The sequence below is a fragment of the Homalodisca vitripennis genome, chromosome 4 (genome assembly GCF_021130785.1).
Source record: "Homalodisca vitripennis isolate AUS2020 chromosome 4, UT_GWSS_2.1, whole genome shotgun sequence".
Classification (NCBI taxonomy): Eukaryota; Metazoa; Arthropoda; class Insecta; order Hemiptera; family Cicadellidae; genus Homalodisca; species Homalodisca vitripennis.
In genome coordinates, this window is record NC_060210.1 from 170,147,722 (window position 1) to 170,175,042 (window position 27,321).

Sequence of the window (27,321 nt, forward strand, 5' to 3'; positions counted from 1 at the left end):
GCATCCAAACTAGCGCTCCTATTCTCCTAACACAGAACTAAATAACATCTAAACATAGACAAATAGCAAACAATAAGTATAATGTTTGTTAATGATGCTTCCAGTAGTTAGAAATATGGCATCAGCATCAACTGTACCGTAGCACTATTGTATCATAACTGTTCGTTTGGCAGAATAACCGGTAATGAGCAAATTAAGTTTGGATTCAAATTACTAAAAAAAGGAAATAATAATACGAACAAATCTAATGCGTTATACAGGTGTTTGTTGTAAAAAATTATAGTTCTGTAATACCTTTATACGAATGAGTGTTCCTTACGCTTTATTTAGCTCTGGGATGAACCTTAACACATACTCTTTTTACATTTTTGTTGTGTGATGGTTGCGGCAATCTCAAATTGTTGCAAGAAGTGACTACTACTACTACTAATAATAATAATATATATAATTGCCAACAATAGATAGCTCGAATTACCGACAACAAACAACGCATAGTAGAGTAGGAATCCTTTTAGATTGCACTCCACTCAGGTAATGTTAATGAGTCATGTGTGCTGGACATCTGAGGAACGTTTTGCTAATAGGGATTACCAAAAGCTAACTGAGGACAAGTGAAAAGTATACTCTTCCACTTGCTTCCAAGGCCTGAGCTGCTAACTCAAGTAAAATGCAGATATCTTCTATCCTTTGTCCTTATTCGCTGGCTTACAAGATTATTCCACGATGCAGCCATCTGACAGGCAATGCATAGTAATGCTGTCACCTATTGAATTCATTGGACATTTACAACAATGTAATATAAGCTATCCGTTATTGCATCAAAGGTTTATTGTGCCAACTGCTAACTATGTAGGTATTTATTGGACAATCAATCGAGAAGAATATTAGGTGAGTTGTTTACATATCGTGAGTTCAAATGGTTTTCTCGTCGGCCGAAGGAGCGGCATTTTCTTGCTAACCACACAAATAAGAGAGTAGTCCACAAACGTAAGATATTTATTTTATTTTTCTGTACAAATGAAATTGCAATAACAAGGTAATTTTAAATTTGCCACATTGGTTTATCCTAGCCAAGCATGATTTATCAATAAGGAATTAAACTAGGAGTTACCCACGGCTTAGTGTATGAGCACTTTTAGTTCGAGTGATTTTTTTAATATATATATATATATATATATATATATATATATATATATATATATATATATATATATATATATATATATATATATATATATATATATATATATATATAAGAGAACCTACATATGTCAAAAGACAAATTAAATGGGGTTTTCTAACAGTCTTTAAATAAATGGAAGTTTTGTCATAATATATATATTCATGGAGACAATTTCAAACCTAATACAAATTCTGTAGTTGGAGATTATTTTCCTCCTTGCGATATAGTTAGTGAAGATTGTGTAAAAAGACCAGATGGAATGGTTTTGACTTTTTTAAATCTCATTTAAGTCTCAGCGTCAGCTATGCCGGCTTCGAAGTGCACTGGTTTTTTATTTTCAAAGTGCGTTATTGGACCTCCCCGGGATTTGAACCCGTGATCTCTCGGTTAGAGAGCCGAGAGTATTAGTCTATGGAGGAGGACGGTTTTGACTTGTAAAATATCAGTACCAAAACTGACAGATGGACCTTTTCCTACATTATTTGAAAATCGATCAAGTAAAAAACAAACTACTATGGTTGTGGTTTTCTAGGTTATATGTCACAAACTGTATCAAAGAGAAATAAGCATGAAAAAGAAAATCAGAAAGTGACTACATAAGTTTAGTAACAAGTGAAGAGATCGAAAGTGATAAAGTAAATATTTTGTAATTTTAGTAAGAATCTGGACAACTTATAGAATAAGAAGCTAGGTTAATAGTCCAATAACATTATTGAAATTGTACAGCCTTTTCAAAATCAACGTACTTATTGAGTGGTCTCGTAAAATAAGTTTGTCATTTTGCTGTAATAAATATTTTGAAGTTAATATTTATTCGAAGGATGTTGACATTAGAGTTAAACAACGTGTTTCCCTTGGGAAACAATAAACGTGATTTCTCATATAAGTCATGGACGGTATTAAATAAAATATCATATTATCTCTCCAGTTTGTAGATTTGTTGATAAAACTCTCAGAATGCGATGAATTTTAACACACACACACACACACACACACACACACACACACACACACACACACACACACACACACACACACACACACACACACACACACACACACACACACACACACACACACACACACACACACACACATGATTTGAAAACAGCGCAATAAATATAGAAAACATGTCAGAGTATGGTAAATAACTATAACGCTCTTAGAGCTAGAATACTTTTTTTAACAAATTGGACTTATCATGGAATTTTCTAGTTGTAGTTCTATAATGCTAACGTAAGCATCCATATTAAGTTTTACTAATCCTTCAGGCTACATTTCCCTTCGGGCAAGCAATGGTTTAACATTGCCCAATAAACGTTACTTCTATACGTTTTAAATTAAATTGGACTGCCGTAATTCTGGTTTAAGCGATCAGCAATGTGCTAACAATGTTGTGGTCAGTTGCAACGGAAGAATAACTACTGATGGAATGACAATCTGAATTCGACAATCGAGCGACAATCGGTTGTTTCCTGAATATTACTCCTCATCTTTACTTCTTACGAATCCTTTCCCTGCACAATTTAAATTAACACGTGATTATACTACAATACAGAAGTAAAAAAAAAGTTATGCAAAATGTAAAAACATGCAGAATAATCGAACGCTAAAAAACAAATCGGTTGTTAATAACAGGTTAAAGGCGATTCGTTTCGCGTCGGTTTTTACTGAGGATCAACTGGTACAACAATAATTAGGAACACTGCACTATTAGTAGGATGCCTTAACGGCCAGGCTTGCAATGATATGTTTCTTACTAATGGTTTAACACTGCCCAATAAGCGCTATTTCAAATTAAATTAGACTGTTAAAATTTTGGTCTAATGGATCAGCAACGTGCTTACTTGAAAAAAAGTGTTTAAGTGTTATGGAAAAAAAGTGTTATGGAATATTATGTTATGGATCATACAGCGTTGTACATTAATAGTCTTTGAGTGTATTACAAAGACATCTAGAGTATAAAAGAAGAAATAAACGTAGTTAACAGCCGGAGCCGGTTAGCGTTAGCGACGAGCTCCTCCCGTTTGTTTTCAATGGGGTGATCGTGACAGGCGGAGAGAAAAAGTGGGGATGGAGGGGCCCCTCCTGCCAACTAGAGATAGCCCGCGTATTAGAATAGTGGAATAAGCAGTCCGCGCGTTCTCGCTCTGTACTCCTCTGAATTTAATAGAGCCTGGTGGTGTAATATGTATATGTATGTATATGTATAAATGTAATATATATATTACATTTTCAAAGCTGGATGCTGCAGGATGCAGCGCAATTAAATTTATTTCATTGAACCGTGATTTTACAACGTAATTAATGGCAGGCAATTACTCTTGTCTACATACAAATAAACCAATACAACGGAGTATCGAAATACCAAAAAAGACGTAAGGAAGTCTAATGTAACAAAGTAACTTCGTTACATTCAGTGGCGTAGCTATAAAACATTCGAGGGTGGATTAAACATCCAGGAGGATTAAAAAGAGCCCTACTTAGCATAGTAGTTAAAGAATTTATCTTCAGGGTCTCCAAACACAAAATCAACAATTATGTTGAGTTTTTTAATTGCATCTTTCGTATTAAAATGTAAACCAATAAAATTGTTTCGTAACATTATATTTGGTTCATTGCATTTTCCAACTGCCTTAATCAAATAAATATAATTTGTAGGTTACATTACTATTAGTTAGAAATTATTCGATAATTTCCATGTACTATAGATCAGATCAGCATTATAATCGCGTACGCCAGACGACACAAAATGACACTTATCAGGCTTGGTCGAAGTTGCATGCACAATTTCAAGTCTAGCTTATTTCTCACGTGCTATGTTAGGTATTTAAGTCAGGTAGTTGTCATTGATTTTGTCATATTTCTATAATTATGTTTTTGGTTAAGTAATTATTAATTTATTTACTACCAATTAAGGATTCCACATTATAATATGTTGCTTTTGTCCTATTAATTTGAATATATTCCAATATCACAAAAAAAGATAACTGGATATGGTTATAATTTATATTTATGGCATTTTATGTATACTGAATTAGCTTTAGACTTTGAAAATTATATAATGTGTTTTTAATTCAAATTTAAGTGTTTTATTAAAGCTTAGTTTAAATGGGTAGATTTATCGTATTTGAATTTATTTGTTAATTTCATTTGCTTGAGTGTTGTTTTCTTTTGTTTTTCTAAGAAAGTTGGAGCCTCTACACAGGCAGTTCCTTGCCTTTTGAGGTCCTATTTTGTTTTCTTGAATTTTGTTTATTGATGTACCCTAGCTGTATTAAAATAAAAAAAGACATGTTCATATTTCTTTAATAAAAAGTAACATTGTTTTATTTTTATTCTCATGTCAATTGTGTCTACAACTAAGGAGCAATGTTTGTGTTTGTGCTTAAGGTATAAATGATGTTTATATAATTTTACTATTGTACATATTTTCAAGAAAATAAATAATTTTTCTATTCTATTCTAGATTATGACATTTTATTCGTTGTGCACCATCTCACATTTTGTAAAGTATCTTTAGAGTTATAAAGAAAGTTCAATATTAATATAATTAATTCGATACTTCGATTAATTTCTATGTTTTGCAGATATGTTCGGATATAAAACGACTCATTAATTCGGATATAAAACGACTCATTAATTCGGATATAAAACGACTCATTAATTTGTAAGATAATAGAAATCAGAACCGTTCCGAACTGAGGTCGCTATCAGCCGCATGTACAGGGTTTGTCAGGAATGTTCGGGATTTATCGGTACTGCTCGGCTCTGCCCCCACTCTTTCTCTCCGCCTGTCACGATCACCCCATTGAAAACAAACGGGAGGAGCTCGTGCGTTAGCGTAGCTAGACTTTGGCAGTTGTTCTGCTTGTGCCCAGCAGCTGACATAATTATACACAAAGTAAAATAAAAGCTCCAAAACAATTATTTGATTCTTAACGTTAAGAATTTTAGGGATTTTCATTTCCTGTGGTGTGGTAAAGTGCTTGAAAGATTGGTAAACAAAGAGTAAATTTTCTATCCTCAGTAAAGTAAGAAAAATGAATTGTGGAAATTGTTCAAGAGGGTGAAGATATGGATGCTTGGTTTGATAGTTCATCTTCAGGAACTTTTAAGGTAAATATTATAAGTTCCACTCGGCATATTTCGTTGATTTTTCGAAGAAGTTAGTTAATTACAACTAAGGAAATGCCTGAAATAGGATAAAAAATCCTAAAAATTGGAGAATTTTTATTAAGGAAATTTATGATGGATCCTGCCATAAGCCATATTGCCAATCATTTAGGCTAATTTTTCTTCCAATATTCGCTAAGACTTATTGGATAATGTTTGCTCTAACCATGTTACCTTAAAAAACCTAATCACCTTGAACAATTTCTTTAAATAGTATAGGCTTACTAGTCAATACATTTCTAGAAAGAATTAATTAGTTAGTTGTTAATTATTTTGTTGATGTTATATTTAAGTTGCATGAAAATGTTGTGAAATTATTGTATATTGGCAGATGCCGTTGAAATAATAATAAATAAATAAATAAATTAGGCATTAAAAACCATATAATGCACAAAAACCATTAGTGTGTTTGAATTTCAATTATTTATCTGAATTAGTGCATCGATCTGGTGGGCCAAAGGAATCTGGGTTTTAGGGTCACGAGGATAACAAACTAAGGGTAGATTATAATAACAGGGGGTAATTATCATATTAACCGCCGGGGCGGAAAAATACGAGTTTTGCGTTCTTAACTTATTGGAATCGTCCTATATAAAAAAAAGTATAAGGTTTGATGGGGTGGAAATGAGAAATAACGAAGTTCTAGAAAATAAAAAATTAAATAACTTTCCAGTAATATCTCCATGTTCTACATCCACGTCTAGCGTCACGTGACCTTTTGTGGCCAATGATTGAACCTCGTGATGACGTCATCGGTTGCGCCGCCATCTTTGCAAACGTAAATGAGAAATTACAGAAATGAGCAGAATTTTGATCAAAATTAAATAATGTTTTTCTTAATTTCGAGAAAAAAATTAATTACGAGTGCCTCCGGCCATCAGCGCGGGCTTCGGCAGCACCTTCGGTGCTGCCCCGCGCTGATGTCAATAAAAGAAAAACATCCCTCGAGATAGTACCTATCAGTAAAATATAAAATTCTAGAGGGGCTGATCAAAAATATAAATTGAAATGTAATGCAAAGGCAATTATGTAAAGTTTAAAAAACTAAATAAATCATGAAAAACTCAAATATATAGATGGATATTAACAGAGAACACTTACCATTAGTGTGTTGGCGGATATAGCTAAACAGCAGCAACAAAAAAGTGGTCTATCACAACGAAACGACACAGTCTCTCCGGTTTAAAAACACCACTCGACCGCACGACGAACAAAATACACTCATTTTTAAAAATGCCCTGTTCTATTAAAAAAGATATAATTTCGTTTCGGTTAAAACGTAAGCTCTTTACGTGCCCTACGAAACACTCCGACACACACAATTCACTAGGGTTGGTTGAACTAGTGGATGGTTGATTCATCATTGTAAACTCACTCACTCAATCCGACCTACTGAACACGATATCTTGTGTAGAACTGACCTATGCACCGGACAACTCAGATAACAGGTATGCTATCAGGCTGCTATCAGTCCCGGCCGCAGATAATATTCAAGTAAACAGATTATCCAGACACAGCACACAAACTGAACATTAAAACATTAGAAACTTTACCACTTATCAATATACCCCCTAAAATCATGTTATTTGTCATTTGCACCCCCTAGTACTATATATATTTTTTGTTCAGGAGGGTGAGCAGAATACGTTGGTAACGTCAAATTCGTGATTTGCCGCCCCGGCGTTTAATCTTACTGGTACCTAACAGGGTTATCAACAATCATGTGAGAAAAGGACAGAGATTCTGAGTGGTAGATTATGTCGGGGAGACTTTTAGGGTAGAGTACGATAAGCGGACCCGGTTTTTTATATTGAAGAATGTAGTCTTCGATACCTAATATTCGCATCTCAAATCCTGGACTATCAATCGATATAAAAGTATCTATAGTACTTAATACCAATCATATGTTTTAAATTAAAATAAGAATTTATTATTATTATAGTGATCAAACAAATTATTATAACAAAAATTAGGAAAACTGAAGACGACCATATTTGCTTCTCTCACAGTTACAGTTGTTTCTTTCCCATAAATTTCACATAATGGGGTTTTCGGTAAGAGTCCAACATGTTGAAGCCACAAAAACAATATAGGCTATTTTATTTATGTCATCATCTTTCAAAGCTGTGTCGTGTAGGCCTAGTTTTAAAATTGACTGCCATTTTTAATAATTAAAATTACTTATGTAAAATTGAAAAATATTACCCTACGTGTATTATTTTAAAGTGTTTACAGCTGTTGATATAGATTATTTAAGTTAATAATTAATCAGTATTGATTGATTATATCGATGGTTATGATTAAGTAATATCGTTTGCTAATTTCGATATAAAAAACCGGGTCCGCTTATCGTACCCTACCCGACTTTTATAAGCAGCCTACACTCGTTATTCGATTGCTATTATCGAACAATTCAATATATTATCCAACTTTGATGTATGTAAAACTCGTTCACTATAAGAGTTATAATAAATTATTGTAACAAGAAGAATCTCGTACATTACACTTTTAAATACATAAATTTTACAATAACGTTACAAAACGACAAAACCAACCATGGCCTAGACTTAGATATCCAAGAAACCTTACAATATTTATAACTTGCCCAGCTTGATATCAATAAGTAATCGCTTTTGTGAAATGGAGGAAAGAATTCTCCCCATGTGTTCCTAGGAGCCAAACCCACATGTTAAAGCTACTTAAATAAATCTCATCACTTATGAGAAATATCGTATATATTTTTTCCTCATATTCATCACCATTTTCAAAGTCTCTAAATATTAGTTACTTCCTGTTGTTTATTGTTTACATTAAAAATTTCTGGTAAATATTAAGATCAGCGACTACCGCTCCGATCGCCGTAAGGTTTTTCGTACTAACACAGGTTAACGTAATTTCACCGAAAAAAATAGTCCCGATTATCGCTAACATATAAAAACAAGTTTTACGGCAGTACAATGTTGGCAATACAAAACACATAAATAACAAGATTTTCGACTATCAAACTAAAAACAATGGCCGACCATGGACGTTTTGATGAATTGACAGTAGCCACGTGACAAACAGGAAGATTTCCGATTGGCCGGACGGGTCACGTGACCTATAGGACGGCTTCGATTGACCGCCAGACGTACACAAACAAACCCATATGGACAAGGAATAATTAGTGAAGTTATTGACATGGCTTGCGATGGTTCTTGTCACACGCTAAAAAGACCCTACCTTGCCTATTCAAAATTCAGATCACGCGATGCTTGCCCGCTGCGCAGCGCTTCGCGCTGCTTGCTCTTTTAGAAAAAAAATTAACTCGAGCTTGCAAAGTCCAAGCTCAGATCACGCATGACTGCTTACACACACAACACTCAGACAGAACTAACGCAGGTTTCATTACAGGCAAAAGATAAGCGGCGCGCGTTTATTACTGATAAGATAAGACGAGTTTATACTAGAATTAGTATATGGACTACTACCCTATAAACTAATAACACCAAAAAAAACGAATAAATGCATTGTCAGTCAGGTTTTTCACATTTTATTTTTTCCAAAATTTTTTTTGGGGGGGGAGTAAACGGCTATGGCGATAATCGGGACTACTTTTTTCGGTGAAATTACGTGCCCTACGAACTAATAACACCAAAAAAACGAATAAATGCACTGTCAGTTAGGTTTTTTTAATTTTATTTTTCCAAAAATTTTTTTTTGGGGGGGGGGAGTAAACGGCTACGGCGATAATCGGGACTATTTTTTTCGGTGAAATTACGTTAACCTGTGTTAGAATGCAAAAAATTACGGCGATCGGAGCGGTAGTCGCTGAGCTTAAGATTTACCCTTCTTTTAAATGAAAAAGATAGTTAACTTCCGAACTTTACGCAAAATAACATTGAAAGGTGATTGAATACTGTTTCTTTCTTGGTTTCAAGATTTTTTGTTTGATTAATGGTTATGTTTTTCTTATTATGCATGACATTAAATACCTTTTTTAAACTGTTTCTATTACTTTGAAACATGTTATTTTAATTTAGTAGTTTAGATACATTGATATTGATTGATAGTTTTGTTGTTCTATATATAAAGTATTGATGATTGTAATAAGCAATATAAAAACCAGATCCACTTATCGTACTCTGCCCAGCTATACTATAATACAATCTTATAAGTCTATAACGTAATTCAGTTCGACATTATTATTGCAAAGTAATTGAAACAAAGTTGAATCATGTGTATGGTATCTGAGTAATGGTCGCTAGAGACGGGAAATGCTGTTGTTTGTCATTGTCCTTTACAAAATAACGTATTGCCATTTACAATGCCCTTTAATAAAGTTATTACGTTCCTGTAACCTGTTATTTTGGCAGCATGTTAATATACAAACATTTAACTAACTCACTACAACGTAACATTGGCTGATAAACTAATAAATTTATAAACAAATTCAAATTTGACTATACAACACAATTATTGGGTACTACTCCGTCCTTTTCTACTATTTATTATTAGGCTATACATATGTACGTATTATAATATATTAAAAGATAGAGATAACCTTAACAAGCGCTCAAGTGATTTGAGCTTGAATTTGGATATTAATTCAAGGGATGCTTTCCTTATTTTTCCATAAGTGCGGGGTAGCGCCGAAGATGCCACCGAAACCCACATTGATGGGCAGGGGCATTTCTGACTTCAGATCACATCCCAGATCATCCAACTTCTCCGACGTGAGATCACGTTGGATCACTGGTGACCACGCACTGCTGGTGAAAAAGGAAAAACATCCTTCGAGATAGTACCCAAATTCAAGCTCAGATCATGTAAGTGCTTGTAAAAGTTACGCATAACTTTGGTACTACAAGTAAAATATTTACGATAAATTAATCCAAACTTACTAATATAAAAAAATAACATTGCATAGTATAATATTTCTATTCTTAGCCTCATTTCTTGCATCAAATGGCCCCCGCTGTTACTGGTTACTGAGTAACCCAAAACCAAAAATCGTTACGAGAACAAATTATTTAGGCTAGCTGTTGCTGAAACAACATGATGCCTCACCGTTTTACTTCAGTGTAGTCCATGTTAAACATTACATAATTGAGTACTTCAAAATTTTATGAAAATAAATAAATTATACTGTTTTCAAGAGTTGATTTTGCAGATAAGCCATTTGATTCCCTGCTCTACTACCATGATCCATTGTCTTACAATCGATTTGATACGCCTTAAGTTGAAAACAATACATAAGGTCTATTTTGTTCTGGGATGTGAACTAATTCACATTAGTGAAAATTAAAAATAATGGAGCTGTACACTCACACCTTACCAAAAACATTATTTGCAGTACACTAGATCAAGGTAAGTAGCTTGTGGGAAAGGGATTGTATGGTATTGTGATGGTAAGGGGATAGGATTTCAAAGCTATTAAAATTTGTCCCCTTTGAAAGAAATAACTTGTAGTGGAATGTTAAACTGATTTAATTTAAAAAATTGCAAAAATCATAACAATTTCTATTTAAAATTTCTAACTGTGGTTTATAAATTATTTCACTAATATAAAATGTAAATATATCATACACAAGTTTTTATTTTTAACTAAAAAAAAGTGAATCTATGCAACAAATGTCATGTAATTTTTTAGTACAAATTATTATTTTTATTTTAAGAGCTATTACAATGTGTAAGAACAGACAGGATAATGAATGACTTTGCCTCTTTTTGTACCATTGTGTAATGGCTCGGTTTGGAACTACTTCCAGCATGTTTAGTCTTAACAGGTGCCCATACTAATACCCACTTTGCCTTTTAGCCCCATAAAAAACAATGTTAAACATCAAATTCTTTTACTCCTTAATGGGAGGAGATCTTAGCATTATGGGAAATGTCTTATTTTAAAGATAGGCTATGATTAATACGCCAAACACTTTTTAGTTTTTGTGATATTGTTTTTGTTATTTAGGACAAAATCTCAATTTTGTTATTACTTCATTGTTGAATATTAGAAAAGTTCACACTTTACTAGAAAAACTCAACGTTATTTTGATGTATATTATTTGTCTTAAATTTTTGAATTCTGTTGACAAAGGTATTAATTTCTTACATTACAAAATTTAGTTTGAAGTCATAATTTTAAAGTGATGAATGGATTTTCTAGGGGACGCAGTTTATGAAGTAGAAGAACCAAGCAATATAACATTGAGTACTCTAATCAATTGTAATAAATTAAGTAGGCCTTTAAATGTCATTGGTTACAATACTTTTTCCATTTTTTAATTAAAGAAGTATTTTCCTGGAGTACAAAGTAACCCTTGTTTAAAATAGCACTCAACCATAATAACTGTGTAAAGTTAATATAACTTAGATATCCATCATCCATGGAGTCCAAGGTAATGTATACCTGATAATTATTATATGCAATTATTTAACATTACTGTACTTAAATATGATCTTCTTATGGTATGTTTACTTCTAAAATGTTCTCGCCTATCAGTAGTTAGTTTTTAAAATTATAAACACCAGGTTAAATAAATTATCTTAAATATCTTGATTCAGAAGTTACTGTTGTGTGTCACATTTTTACTGGCATTGCTCCAGAAATATTTAGTATTGTAAATTACAGATTGTTATGAAAAAGAAATAAATCCAATGTCTAAATTCTAATGATAAAGCTAATATTGGATGATGTAAATATAGATTTTGCTCAGATATCCCTTCCAAAGATCACTCACTATCGAGGTGATTAATTCTGAGACACGAACAGTCAACAAGGAGAACCATCTTGAGATATCCATTGATCTGGAGATCTATCTCCAGTTTTCAAACTGATAAACATACTTCTCTCATATTATTGAGAGATATTGAATTGAAAAAAATCTTTGTTCATCAAAGTACATGTATTATGTACAAGAATTGTGTCAAGTTCTTTTGTTAAAAATCAATTTTAAGATATTATAAGGCATACATTAGGTATATATTGTAGTTAATGTAACATATTTATCTTAGTAGATAAGTCTTCAATAAAAACGGTTTTATAATTTTAAATCATATTTTTAGATCTAAATACATATGTTTAAGATTATCATATACCAAAACACTCGTTAATTGTTTAGAATGAGTGTTCAGTTACATTATTTTTACATTTATCTTAAAATATTTTGCCCCTCTCTTAATTTTTGTACATACACATCACGAAAGCAATTTATTAAAGAAATTGCTTTCGTGATGTGTATGTTAAAAAAAATCCAAATTGTGATGAGCAGTTGCAATGTTCTCCTTGTTTGTAGTATAAGTATAGAAGCTCCCCAGAAGTGTTAAATTCTGGTATGCATGATTGACTGCCAACATTGTTTTATATGTATAATGAATATTAATAGTAATTATTCTTTGTTCCTTTACATGCCCCCTAACAGATGCAGAATAATCTAAATTCCAAGTAATTCTTAAAGCTGGTTTTTTGCAAGATAAATATTCTGCCCAAATTTTCCTCTGATGTTGCCCAATATGTGTTAGTTCCAAAAGAGATAGCAGTGAGTATGAAGGCAAAATATATTGGGCGTTAAGTTTCTCTTCAACAAATTTTTTTATAATCCATAGATGGCATAAATTCCTAAGGTAATTTTTGTATGGTCAACATGTTTGTTCCAGCTAAGATTTTCATTGGAAATCAATCCTAGAAATTTCTGTTGGTCGGTTTGAGTTATCACAGAATAGTAAATAAAAATGTTTGGATGATTTGTATTTATGTTTTGTTTAGTTTTAAAAAGAATGAAATTAGTTTTGTCAGGATTTAAAAGTAATTGATAACTATTCAAAAACTTATCTGTGTTGTTTAAATTTAATTATGAGTGTATCTCAAGTTTGCTCATAAAAAGAATCATGTATAAAAAGGTTAGCATCGTTAGCATATAAACTAAGACTGTTGCCTTAATTTTTAAATACTTGTGATAAACCTGTTACATAGCAAATAAAAAGTGGTAGCCCCAAATAGACCCTTGAGGAACCCCACTCTTCACAATTAGCTAAGGAGAAATGCTGATTATCAGTTTATTATAAACTAAGTATGACATTTAAACAAACTGTTGTCTGTTTGATAGGTAAAACTTAACAAATTTATTGTTCTCTTTTGTATTCCAAAATTAGATAGTTTTTCTACGAGTTCGGTATGATTAACTCTATCAAAAGCACATGTTAAATCTAAAAATATTCCTACTGTATTTTTTTTATTATCAGTAGCATCAGTGATAGATTCGGTAAATTAAGACACAGCACTAATTACTGACCTTTTTGGACAGAATCCGTGTTGATTTTCGTCTGTAAGATATTTACCTTCCAAATATTTTATTAATTAGTACGGTTGTACATGGCTTTTTCATATATTATAGACATATTAGGTAATAATACCAATGGCCGATACTTGCTTATATCCATTTTTTCCATTTTTGTATATGGGAAAATATTTTTGTAATTTTTAGATGTGTTATGAATGGTAAAGAATAGTCCTCGCCACGCTCCAGTTGCATTGAGCTAATTCACTAGTAAAGTGTTTGGTTAGTTGTCATTATTTTAACTTTGACATCCATATAAACGTGGTTGAACACATGACATTATGACCTCATAAAATATATACAGTTTTCATATGAGTTTTTGCTTTAACACAGAGCTCTAATAGCTGAAAATATGGCCATTCTTGGCTAAATTAATGTCTAAAATTAATCTAATTGTATTTTTGTAATTCCAATATATTAAAATTTGTATGGTATAAATATAAAAATTTATAAACATGTAAAATCAACCACCTCAGGACCAATTGAATAGATTGATCCAAAAATGTTTCGTAGGAACCAGGGAACTCTAAAGTTACAATTGTACAACATTTTGTAATGATGACTGATTGAGGTAGTTTTGTTTCATTTTATAACATAACCAAACTCCATAACATAACCAAAATTTTTACTGAAATAAAAAGTATACTTTTAAGACAAAAAAGTAACAAGCATCAAAGCAGTCCAAATATCCTTTTTAAATCAGCCAATATAGTTCTGCCTTTATAAGAAAAATAGGTGGCCAGTTGTAGAGTTAATGTCAATATTATATTATTGGTTATTGTCATTTTAAAATTAAGTGTTATACATTAAATTGACATACATTTGGTTTACATTTTATTATTACTATAAATACAAATTTTTTTGATTAAAAGGTAAGTTTATTTTATTTATGGTTTCTGATCAATTGTGTATTGTAGGAGTGGGGAAGCATGGCACAGCCTCCAACAGCCATAGATAATTTAACTGCGGCTCTCAAAGGAAACATAATCCCCAACCAAGAATATTTACTTCAAGGCAGTGTCCTGGACTCTGTTGTTGAGGTTCTTCTTCACCGACTTCGTGGGCTTTGTGATAATGTTGACGCGCGGGACCTGAGACATTCCAAGATCACGAGATGTGTTTTAGTCTTCGTAAGTTCCATATAGCAATAATGACTAGATCATTACATGACTGATATTGTAGACATGATAAACATTTTTAATGGAATATATTATAGCAACCTATTTAGTGTATAGAGTTCACTTTTGGCTAGTTTATATTTTCCAGTTGAACCTGCAATGAGTACAGCGAAAACCGATGTGTCAGTTGTATCTGGAAAACCCCATGGATGTCCATGAATGGCATATCACTAGTCACAAATGTTGAGATATTTGGGTAAAATGGTTGATCAATAGGTCCAGTTTACTGCAGAAGATGACTGTAAATAGTGAATATTTATTGTCATTAAGCAGTCAATGCAATCAACAGTTAAAATTCTAACATGACTATAATAATACCAAGCAGTTTCAAAGCCTATATACAAACATTTCACCCATTTTTCAGTGATAAGTTAGTGAGTAAAAAAGAATAATTAAAATTAGATAAAATTAAAACAGTAAATTAAAACTAATCAACAAGATTGGATATAAACATGATGAAAGGTCTATAACCGAATATATAACAACTAAAAGCCACAATAGTTAAAAGCTGAAAATTAAATTGTTACTGTGAAGATTCAGAGTTGGGGTATAGAATCTTTTACTGGTATCGAAAAAAGTCATTTCATGATAAAACGGGTTTTGAATAAGCCAATCTAAAATATTATTTTTAATTAATAGCTTGCTGTGGTAAAACTACTCTAATATTGAACCCAATATTCAGCAAAGTTTGAGATTGTAAAAGTTATTGTACGAGGGCTGTTTTTTTTTCAACTTCCGATGTGGTATAAAAATAAAACTAGGGAGAGTAATTAAATAAATTTACTATCAAAAGTTAGGTACATTATTAGTTACTTTTCAACATAATCGCCATTTAAATTGAGGCATTTTTCATACCTGGGTACAAGCTTCTTAATACCTTCTTCATAGAAGTTTGCCGCCAGTGATTTGAGATGGTTTTTCACGGCGTCTCGCAGCGCGTCGTCTGTTCGGAAGCTCTGCCCTCCTAGCATCTTCTTCAGTTCCGGGAAAAGGTGATAGTCACTCGGCGCTAAGTCAGGACTATACGCTGGATGGTCAAAAACATCCCATTTAAAACCGTCAAGAAGACGCTTTGTCAAAGCAGCACTGTGAGGACGGGCGTTGTCATGAATGAGCACTACTCCCGATGTGAGCATTCCTCTCCTTTTGTTCTGGATAGCTCTCCGCAAACGTTGTAACGTACCGCAGTATCCTTCCGCATTGATTGTGGTACCTGGCTCTAAAAACTCAACAAGCAATACACCTTTTTGATCCCAAAACACGGTGGCCATAATCTTTTTGTTGTTGAAAGTTTTTTTTTTTGAATTTTTTGGGTTTGTTTGGAGAGTTTGAATGCATCCATTGTTGGGACTGCTGTTTCGTTTCTGGGGTGTCGTACAGAACCCATGTCCCATCTCCTGTCACGATTTTGATCAAAAAATCTTCGCCATCAGCTTCATAACGGTTCAGAAAAGATGTTGCTGACGCCATTCACCGAGCTTTGTGGTCATCAGACAACATCTTCGGCACCCATCGCGCACAAAGTTTTTTGTAGCCTAACTTGTCAGTTACGATAGAGTATAGGGCTGACCTTGAAATCTCAGGAAACTGATTGGATAGCTCCGTTATCGTAGGCTAAACCTTCGATTGCTTCTTACACTTTGGTCAACTCGATCAACGAGGTCTTCGTTTGCGACCGACTTTCGTCCTTGCCCCCCTTCATCATGAATGTCAACTCGTCCATCTTTAAATTTCCTACACCAATCACGCACTGCACTGTCACTCATAAAGCTTTCACCGTATACTCGTTCCATTCTACGGTGAATTTCTGCTGCAGATAACCTTTCAGCTTGCAAGAAACGAATGAAACTTCTCAACTCACACTTGGCGGGAGATTCTATCAAGGTAGCCATGTTTATGTGTCGCTAGATAAATTGGAAATGGCGTCGGCCGTCCGAAAATGAGTGAGGTTGTAGTGGGAGAGGTGCGCAGTCGACTGCCGCGCATTGCTGGCCGATACCGCTCGCCCAACCATCTAGCGGCACGATCGGAAGTTGAAAAAAAAAACAGCCCTCGTATGTGTGTGATTTTTGTTCAAATTTAAAAAAAGCAATTTTCAATAAAAATAAGATACTTCACATATGCAATCACTGTGCCTGGACATCACCCGCACATGGTACATTACACACAATTTATTCACAATTTCTCCCTTTTCCTGTTATGTGTAAAACTAGATAAAATGTGTATAAAAGCCATAAAAACCATTATGTACAATACAGAAAAAAAATCTTACATGATGTGTACAATATAAACAGCAGCGTGAAACATTGTCAAAATAGTACCTACATTACACTATAACGGTCTGGTTAGTAACCTGGGTAACCAAAGTGAGGGAAAAGACAATTTTGAGAAGTTTCGGTCATCTTGCGTTAGATTCCAGCACGTACCAGAGGGAGAAACGAAACTCTCCCTTTTGGTACGTTGACTGCCACATTAAACATGTTAAGGCATATCTCATATGTTAATAATGTACCATATCTTTAATTTGTCCTTTTGTTTTCATAGTATTATAGCTTTGGACAATTGTAAAGTAGTTTTGTTCTTTATACATTAAAACCTTATAATTGTATTTTTCTCTGTATTACATGTTTAGAGTATTCCAAAATTAGTTTAGTAACAACCGTCTTTGTGCTGATCGGCCTGAACATTTTTTGACGAGATATCTTGTCAACGATTCGCAATCGATTAATGCATCATCAAATGATATTTCAAGATTACAGCTTCACATGAAATATAAGTTTCTCTGACTGTGCTTGAAGAAATATTTTAGTTACGTTCCCACAAGCGTCAGTTCGAGTTGCACAGTTTTGTTAGTTCATGAGCCGCCAAGGACATCACCAATTGAAAGAACAACTTCTCTGTCTGACTCACACAATATTGTGAGAGAACACTTACTAGGATATCACATCTGCTACACGGTCTGCTAGGTTTACCTCAATGTCAGAATAAACTTTGTCATCACTAGAAATAAAATGATCTAAAATTAGCTCTCAAAAATTACATGATCAGTCTCTAAAGCTTTCATGCATAATAAACAATTAAAACTATAACCTAAGAAAGCTAAACCACTGTAAGAATAACACTAAAACATTATAAAATACATTTTCCCACAAATACTTTTGGATTTGTAACTCCACACACAAAACCTGACTCTTGTTTACAATTTCACAACAACGTGGATGGCACAACAAAGTGGCTGACGTGCATTAAGTTCACGTCAGCTGTCTGTTGAGAACGATGACCGATGTTGTACGATAATTGAAATAAGAACAATTAATTGCTACTATAGTTAATGTTTGTCATAATATACAAAATAACAGTAAATTATATGATATTTAATACCTACAATTTAAATTGTACATGTTTACAATATTCTGACGGGGACGAAAATTCTCATCATGCCACCTTTACGGTTAAAATAATTGCTAAGATAATTGTTAATAAGCTATATATCATATATATACATCAATATCATTTGTTCTCTTGGGACAAGAAGTTTAGAAACTACACATAATCGTAAAAGGACCTTTGTGCTGCTTCCGAAGTGTCAGAATATTCTGGATAGGTAAGGTTGGTGGTAATGGCATCCTGTCAAGATCCATAAGGAAGAATTTAAGGTATTAATCTCATCAGTCATGTCTCCTCGGAAGAAGGGGAAGCCAGCTCTGAACCAGCCTCTTCAGTCAAAGCAGGCAGGGGATGGCACACCCTTATGTCTAGGCTAGCTAGAACTTTTGACACTTAGGGAGTCCCACCAACTCCGACAGTCATCTCCTGCAGTAGATTAGACATCAATCTACCCTTGAACCCCAGAATCTCGACATTTGCGGTTAGTGGTGTGCCTCTCCTGGACATCCATAAGGTTGCATAGATTTAAGAGACACATCGATTGCTGATATACCCAGTGTAGGTTCAGTTGGACAGTATAAACCAGCCAGAAGTGAACCCTCCTGGGAAATAGAAAGAAATAATCAATTTTGTAAATATGTGAAAGAAACTGTCTATGAATTATTTATGAGTTATGCGTACCAGTAAAATTTGAATGTAAAAATACCTTTCTTTGTTTTATTTTATTGACTAGATTGTAATATTAGATCCAGGCATGTGAAACTCAGTATGTTATGTTATGAAATCTCTTTTTCAGTTAAAACAAAAATGGACTTTTCATTCAGAAAATTGATAATGTTATGAAAAACGTCATTGACACACCACATGTCGATGCGATAGATCTCAGTAACCTAACCATCAACACACACATATCAATGCAAAAGATTAGGGTTGAAGCTGTCCTCAACCATAAAAGATCCCAGATGAGAATATTGCCACAGTTAATGCACAAGGTGCCTTTTCCAACTCTATGTAGAAATATCTTCGTACATAGGCTATAAAAAAGCACAATTTTATAACCCAAAATCTAAAAATAAATATATAGGTTCAAAATTTAGAAGAAGATTTAAGAATATCCTCTTAAAAAAAACGTAAATTCTACAACTAAACTCAAAATCTGCTGTTTACAAGAAAATGACCGTAACATTTTATTAATAGTATTAATGCTTACTGCTGAACTGCACGTAACAACAGACAGGTGATTATATAGTGTGTATAGCTACATCTATATGTCTAAATGTAGATTAAAATTTATTTTCCTTTATTATTACATACTTTTGATACCAATACTGTTTTGTTATTATGGAAAGAAAGATTTTTGTCTGCTAATTGCCTGTTATATTGTACTGTAAATTTGTAATAACTTGACTGCTGCAGGAGGAACCAATGCTCAACAACCTGCAAGCCTACTATTGCGGGTGCGGAGAGCTATGGACTATCCAGACATGCCCTGGCAACTGCGATATATTGGCCAGCCTGAGCTCGGGACAGGTATACTTTACTTATACCTGTTATGAGAGAAAAAAAAACATATAAAACATTCTAAATTCAGGTGTTTGATTGAACAAAACCTAAGATTTTGTTAATCTCTGGAAAAATCAAATAAAATATTACATTTAAATCTGGCATCATTTATTGGCTGCTTGGTTGATGGTATCTCACAAGTGTCAAGCTTAGGAATTTTCAGTACATCTAGGACCCGATTTGATGTATTCTGAGAAACCTCTACTCATTCAAGATTTTTTTGTTCAAATTGGACCTTTGTGCTGCTTCCGGAGTGACAGAATATTTTGGATAGTTAAGATTAGGGGTAGGAATTGCCTCCTATGAAGATCCACGAGGAAGAATTTTGGGCATTAATCTCAGTTATGTTCCTTTTGAAGAAGGAAAAGCCAGCTCTGATCCAGCTTCTCCAGTCAAAGCAGGCAGTGGTTGGCAAGCTCTTATGTCTAGACCAGCAAGAATCTTTGACTCTTAGGGAACCCCACCAATTCCACTCTGCAGTAGACTAGACCTTTTGAACTACCTTTGTATCCCAGAATCTCAACTTTTGCAGTTAATGATGTCGCTTCTGGACATCCATAAGGTTTCCCAGATTTAAGTGGGTTTTTGCTGTCCCCAGTGTCGATTAGGTATAAACCAGCCAGAAGTGAAGCCGCCTGGGGTCTCATTCAAGATTAGGAAGAGTAAACGTTTGTTAGTTCATGTTATCCGTCACTACATAGTAGATAGGAATTAGGTTTAAGCCATGTATTATTTTTTAATAAAAAACTTTATTTATTTATTTATTACATAAACATTTAAGAATTTGTCGTATTACAATAAATAGAATCAAGCAGTGGTGTTGTTTATAAGATCCATGAATTCTTCAGTAGTGTATACAGGATTCTTCAAGAAGAATTCTTAGTCTGTTTCTAGTCATGTTCAGTAGGTGATCTACAAGGAGGTTTTCAGCTTTTTGTTTATGTAAGATGGATTTTTCTCAATGCTATTTACATGGTTTGCCCATGCGAGTTCTTTGTCTAGAGTTATTCCTAGAAACTTAATCTGATCAGCCACTAATATATTGGGGATAGTAGTGGCCACAAATTTTTCCTGCTAAAATGTACTTTTTTTCTTGTCAGGGTTTATTGCCAGGTAATTTTTTTACTATGGCTTTTTGTAGAAAAGCCACAGAGCTATCATACAATTCTTGAACAGTGTCATTTATTAAAAGGTGAGTTGTGTCATCTGCATTATGCAGCTGGTATTTTATTTTTGAATTAGAGCTGGGAAGTCGTTAGTCAACCAAATTAATAGAATATGTAGGTCCCAGCACAGAACTACTCTTGTGATTAGTTGAGGATCTGATCTGAACGTGGTAGTGAGGCCAAATGTAGTATGTTGGATATCTACAACTTAGGATCTCCCTTTAAGTTAGTTGAAAAACCATTTGTGTTTTAAGCCTTTTACTCCCAAAATTTAAAATGTTTTTGAGATCAGATCAAGTCTTACACAGTTGAAAGCCTTGCTGTAGTCTAAAAATAAGGTTACAAATTTATTGTCCTTTGTCTATGCTGTCGTTTAAAGACTCAACAAGGTTTATGATGGTAGAAATAGTTGATTTTTCCTTTTAGAATCTTTGTTGGCAGTCAGTAATTAAAGCCTGTTTTGTGAGGTGGGTTATTAACCTCTTTAGTATTATTTTGTCTATAATTTTTGAAAATGTTAAAAATTATGATATGGGTCTGTAATGTTTTGGGTCTTTTTTGGTGCTTTTCGTGCTTGGGATATACCAAGTGTGATAAGAACTTATTATGATAGAAGTTGTTTTGTTTCTTTAACCCATTAGCCACTCAATATTCTTGCGCCCAACCTCCTTGTATAAATCCAATTAAATATACAAAAAATACAAGGGTTTAGTAAAACTCTCACAAAATATTCAATTTTATTGCTATTTGGTTGACTGAGCCATTGTTTTTTAGCTAACGAAACAGGCTATAACATACTGTAATTTATAAGTACTAAATTATATAAGATTTCTTTTAATTTCGAGGATAATTTTAAAAAAATTTGAAAGCAAGAAACTTTTTTTACTACAAAACATAGTAAGTTATAATCTATGATGTTTGATGTAATTTTATAGGAAATTTAATTCTTTAAGAGGAAAATTTTATTTTATTGATTTATATTAATTTTTTCAAGTTTTTACATAGATTTTTGTAAAATGTGACATGTGTTCTTACACAAATCCTAAAAAACACAAAAAAAGTGCAAGGGTATAGTGTTATACCTTGATTCACATTCTGGGGTTAATACATATTTATATGTATAGTATATGACCTTTTGTTAATTTTTAATACATAAACATTATTTGAGCCCATACTAATGTTTAAACAAATATTTAATTACGTATGTCATCATTACCGTACCGTCTCGTAATGGCCGATGCGGTACCAAAACACCGATCACGCTGATATTTTTATGGAATTAATACATATTTATATATATAGTACATGTTCTTTAGTTTAATTTTAATACATAAACTTTATTGTTTGAGCCCATACTAATGTTTAAACAAATATTTAATACTGTATGTTGTCATCACTGTACCGTCTCGCGATCAGTGTTTTGGTACTGCGTCGGCCGTCATGAGACGGTACCATGATAAGTGGTCAATGGGTTAAATTTTGTGGATAATCAAATCCTTTTATCCATTTGTCAAAGTTTTGGTCCACTTTTCCATCGGAAATTCTGTAAAGATAAGGGTTGATATACTACCTCCCACTTATCATGAAATATGAATTGATGGGTCTGCTAGGCCCCCCAAATCGTAAATACTGGATGTGACATTGCTACTATGGCAAGTAAATTGTGGCCCATATACAAAAGCCTGCAGGAGCTGTTCAGGATATCTATACAAATTTATAACGTAAAAACTTGACGTTTATTTTTACCTATTTGTTTATGTATTAAAAAAAAACTTGTGATAAAAAAGTTATTATAACATCTTTTTAGTCATTGTAAAAAAATATGATTAAAAATGTTATATTTGGAGAATTGTTTGTTGGGACTGAAGTTAATCTTTAAGAAGATAGATGTGTAGCAAAAGTGAACCACTAGCAGTTTTCAGTAAACCTGATGTAATTCTGATTGACAGGAGATAAGTCACGGCCAACAATAGTGAGGAACAGCATTGACATTGGTACCAGTAACACAGTTGTTGAGTTTCTAACAGAGCTCGGTTGTCGGCTGGACTTCGAATACGTGGCACGAGGTTATATGTTCCGCAAGGGGAGGATGAAAGTGACAGTTTCAAAGATTTTCAAAGTGAGTGTGCTTGTTGAGATAATATACTGTAGTGTATACAATAAATAGTCAGTATTTGCTTAACCTTTTGGGCATTATTGACATTCTGGAACATCACTATTTTTTATGTTCACAAGAACATATGTAAGTGTACAGGAACCAAACAAGAATTAATGCCATAAGTCAGAAACAGCTGGTTACTGATTTCTTTTACAGATGAGACAAACTAATCCTAGCAAGAAAACTTTTACATATAGCTTTTTGTGTTCTGTTAATAATAGTTATGTTCTTTGAAAAGCCACGTATTGGTTTTAAAGTATACAAAATTTAAAAAAATATTTTCAGAAATATAAAAATATGATGTTCTGGACTGTCACTACTTTTTACTACCAATTATATAATTGTAAAATAGTTAAGTATTAACTGTTATCCCAAAATCTGGTGACTGATGAACATATTAAGTCTACTGCTCTTACTTGAATCCTTCTCCAGTAAATTCTCACAGGTCAATCATTGTTGTGATATAGCCAATTTGGAACAATAACGTTTTTTTATTAATATAAAGGTGTCATTTAATAGTACATAAAAATTATGTAATGATTTTATATGAATTTCAATTTTTATATATACAAGGGCCATCCAGAAAGTAACAGACGTTTTTTAATCTTGCTGTGTTTAGTATGCATCGAGCTGTACTTGCGCGGTCTGTATCTCTTTTACTTTTCTCTCTGTGATTAATTAAAATGTGTGCTACGATTGAAAATCTAGTCACTTGTGGAGTGCATTCAGTGATTGGGTTTTTGTTGGCAAAAATCCATAAACCAATTGAAATCCATCGCCAACTGTGTGATGTTTATGGAAATGGAATAATGAGTGAAAGCAGAGTAAGACAGTGGTGTATTGACTTTAAAAACGGCCGCACCAATGTTCATGACGATAGTCGTAGCGGTCGGCCTAGCCTAGTGACAGAAGATTTTATGTTAGAAATCAATGACAAAGTTCATGAAAATCGCTGTTTCTCAATGACTGATTTCTCTGAACATTTCCCACAAATTTCACGAAGTTTACTTCATAAAATTGTTGTACGGAAGCTTGGAAACCACAAATTTTGGTGGGTTCCAAAAATCCTTACGGAAGATCACAAAAAAACAAAGACTTGTTGTATTGTAACTTTCCTTGATCTGATCGTATCATTACTGCTGATGAAACATGGGTGGAGCATGTCAATTGTGAAACAAAAATGTAGTCTATGAAATGGTGGCACACACATTCTCCAAAAAAAAAAAATCAAGAAAATGTCTTCAAACTCTATCAGCGAAAAAGATTATGACAACCTTTTTTTTTGGATGCTAAGGGTGTAATTCTGGTTGATTTCCTTGAACGAGGGTCAACAATCAATGCAGAGAGGTAGGTACTGTGAAACATTGCAGAAGTTATGGCGAGTGATACAAAAAACAACATGTGTAGGGGAAAATTTAGCTAAAAAATTTTTGTTTTTTCATGACAATGCATGTTCCCATACAGCCAATCGTACACGACAAGTTTTGGATGATTTTGATAAGAATGTGTTTGATCATCTGCCTAGATCTGGCACCAAGCGGCTATCACCTCTTTTCAGCGATAAAGACCTGGCACATAACGCAGTGCTTCGATAGTGACGCTGAACTTCATGCTGGTGTTAATCAGTGGTTAAGAAAATCTCAGGCAGCAGATTTCTACAGAGCTGGAATCGAAAAACTTGTGTAACGTTATGATAAATGTCTCAATTTGAAAATAGCCTAAGAGTGTAGCTTTTAAATCTATATAATAAAATGTTCCTATTTCAGTTGGTTAATTTTTTTCCAGAAAACGTCTGTTATTTTCTGGATAGCCCTCGTATCTTTGGTGCAAGTTTCAGAGAGAAAAAATATTGTATTACATTTATCACTTTCATAATAATGAAAGTACATAAATGTACAATAGTAATGGCTGTTGTTTTCTTTATGCATTGTTAGTTTGCTTATTATGACTAAACAATGTTATATGCAGTAGTAAAGTGGAAATCAGAAATTTTCCAAATAGAAAAATTAACATTGCTTCTAATTTTATGAGTGTATTCATATTAATTGAGATGTAAGAAGCTTTCTAGACCAATAAATATGGTGAGTTTTGCTAAATTAACTGTTATTTCTAATTTTTTTTTAAAGGAACAATATTTCAAAATGAAATAAAAATGATTATTTCAATATAATATGTTACCAATATGGGTAAATGCCATCTTCGTAACAGTACAGTACTTCAAATTTAATCAATATAAATATACAAATTTATGAAATAAGTCCAACAAATCAGATTTTCTTAAACCAAATAAAGTTTTGAAAACTTTGTAAATTTTGGAATTTGAATTATCATAAGAAATTTCTTATGTTCTTAAAAAAAATTAAATTTGCGCTGTCAGAGTTGGTTGAGTAATTCCCAATGAAATGTTTCCAGGCTATTCATGACAGTAGGTTGCCCCAATGTTCTTCATAATGAATTATTCTTCATTTCTTCATTATACATCAATTACACACATTTCCATAACTCATTAAACTTTCACCATAAATTTCAACAAACCTGTGGGTGGATTTCAGCAGGATGAACTGTATACATTTAAAAATCGAATAATAGAAAGCATTTTATAATTGGTGAGTGTAATATACTACTACTATTATACTTTAAATAAATAAATTGTTAAACTTAATTTATTATTCTGATGATTATAGCTAGAAATAATAAATAACTTAGTATGATACAAATGTGAACTTTAATGATGATAAATTGACATACAGGTTTGAATTTTGAAACAAGATGGAGGATACAATAATAATGGTAAATTTTTAAATACAGTTCTTAAATTTTAGGGCAGGGTGGTCGTGCTGGCTTAATGAAATAGAAATATTGGGTATTTTTTTTTAATAAAAGATATTGTAATTTTGAAAAATAATTGTTGTTAAATTTTAATTATATTAATTTTGAATTATTAGCCAAATCGAATGTTCCTGGGTTTTATATTCTTCCAATGGATCACTGTTAAATTTAAAAGGAATTTTCTCACCCAATGTCTGTCTTCTGCTTCTCTGTACTTCAGTGATAATATGAATTTAATAAATTAACCTTTCCTTTGAATCAAATACTGCTTACATATTATAAAATGTAACCAGTTCCTTTATTTAAAATATTAATCTTGCTTCACTCCTTCTATATCCCTCTCTCCTCTCCACTTTTAAAAACTCTGCTCTCTTCACTCTTCAACAATCGTCCCTGCACACTGTATCACTGACTTTAGTTCACTTTATAACTTTTTAGTTTTTTATATGTAATAAGGTGAATTCTGATTAATTTTGATTTTGTATTTATTATTGTTTGTATTTAAATTTGAGATAATTTATAAATAATTATTCCTTAATTATTATTACTAATAAATTTCTAAATTAAATTAGGCCTAAGTATTGAAATGAATGTGAGATGGGCGTATGAAATGAGTCATTACATGAGATTGATTTGACGACAAAAAAAGCAGTAAAACCGCATAACCTACACATTGACATAGTAGTAAGAAACTGACAAAGAGTGGTGAACCTTGAAGGGATATCACCGTTTCATCGCATGTTTCACATTTATTTCTTATAAATATTAAATATATGTATTATACATAAAAACTTGTAAAACAATCACCCATCCAGGTGAAGAGATCTAGGTTATTCTAAGATGAGATGTTTGTGTTATATTAAATTTGTCCAATTAATTTTGAAAATATGAATGTTAATGACATAGCTAGTGATTGCAGCACCAAAGATACTATGGGCAATACTGTATTTCTGAGGTAGATGAGGCCTAGTAGGTCTCTTTTTCTGGTTCAACACTAGGTAGCTTTATAAAATTCCCTATTTATTCATATTATACAGATTTGAAACAAGTAAGCTAGCTCTGTATGATTGATGTTTGTGCAGATGGTTCAACCCAAGACACCTGATGCTATGGAGCCCATATCTCAGTCATATCTGGTAGAGTTAAGTGTGTTGGCTCCACTTGGCCAGGATGCCATTGCAGAAGACATGCGTCTGTTTGCTGAACAGCTACGTCCATTGGTACAGTTGGAAAAGGTTGATTACAAGAGACTTCCTTTGCCCATGGGACCCTAGTTTAATTGAATCTGTGATTTGAAAAATTAATATTAATAAACATTTGTAAAAAACCAGTAATATTTGAGATTATTTTCAGTTGTAATATAAAT

At 32.9% G+C, this 27,321-nt stretch overlaps 1 protein-coding gene across 1 annotated transcript; it reads left to right on the top strand.

The window, feature by feature from the left end:
* Positions 1-5,028: 5,028 nt before the first annotated feature.
* LOC124360598 (mediator of RNA polymerase II transcription subunit 18) lies at positions 5,029-27,285 on the top strand. The gene is given in 7 exon segments (XM_046814343.1): positions 5,029-5,302; positions 11,505-11,736; positions 14,592-14,756; positions 14,759-14,804; positions 19,656-19,769; positions 22,918-23,087; positions 27,038-27,285. Coding segments are annotated over 6 exon segments (699 nt in total). The 5' UTR covers positions 5,029-5,302; positions 11,505-11,724; the 3' UTR covers positions 27,230-27,285.
* Positions 27,286-27,321: the final 36 nt, after the last annotated feature.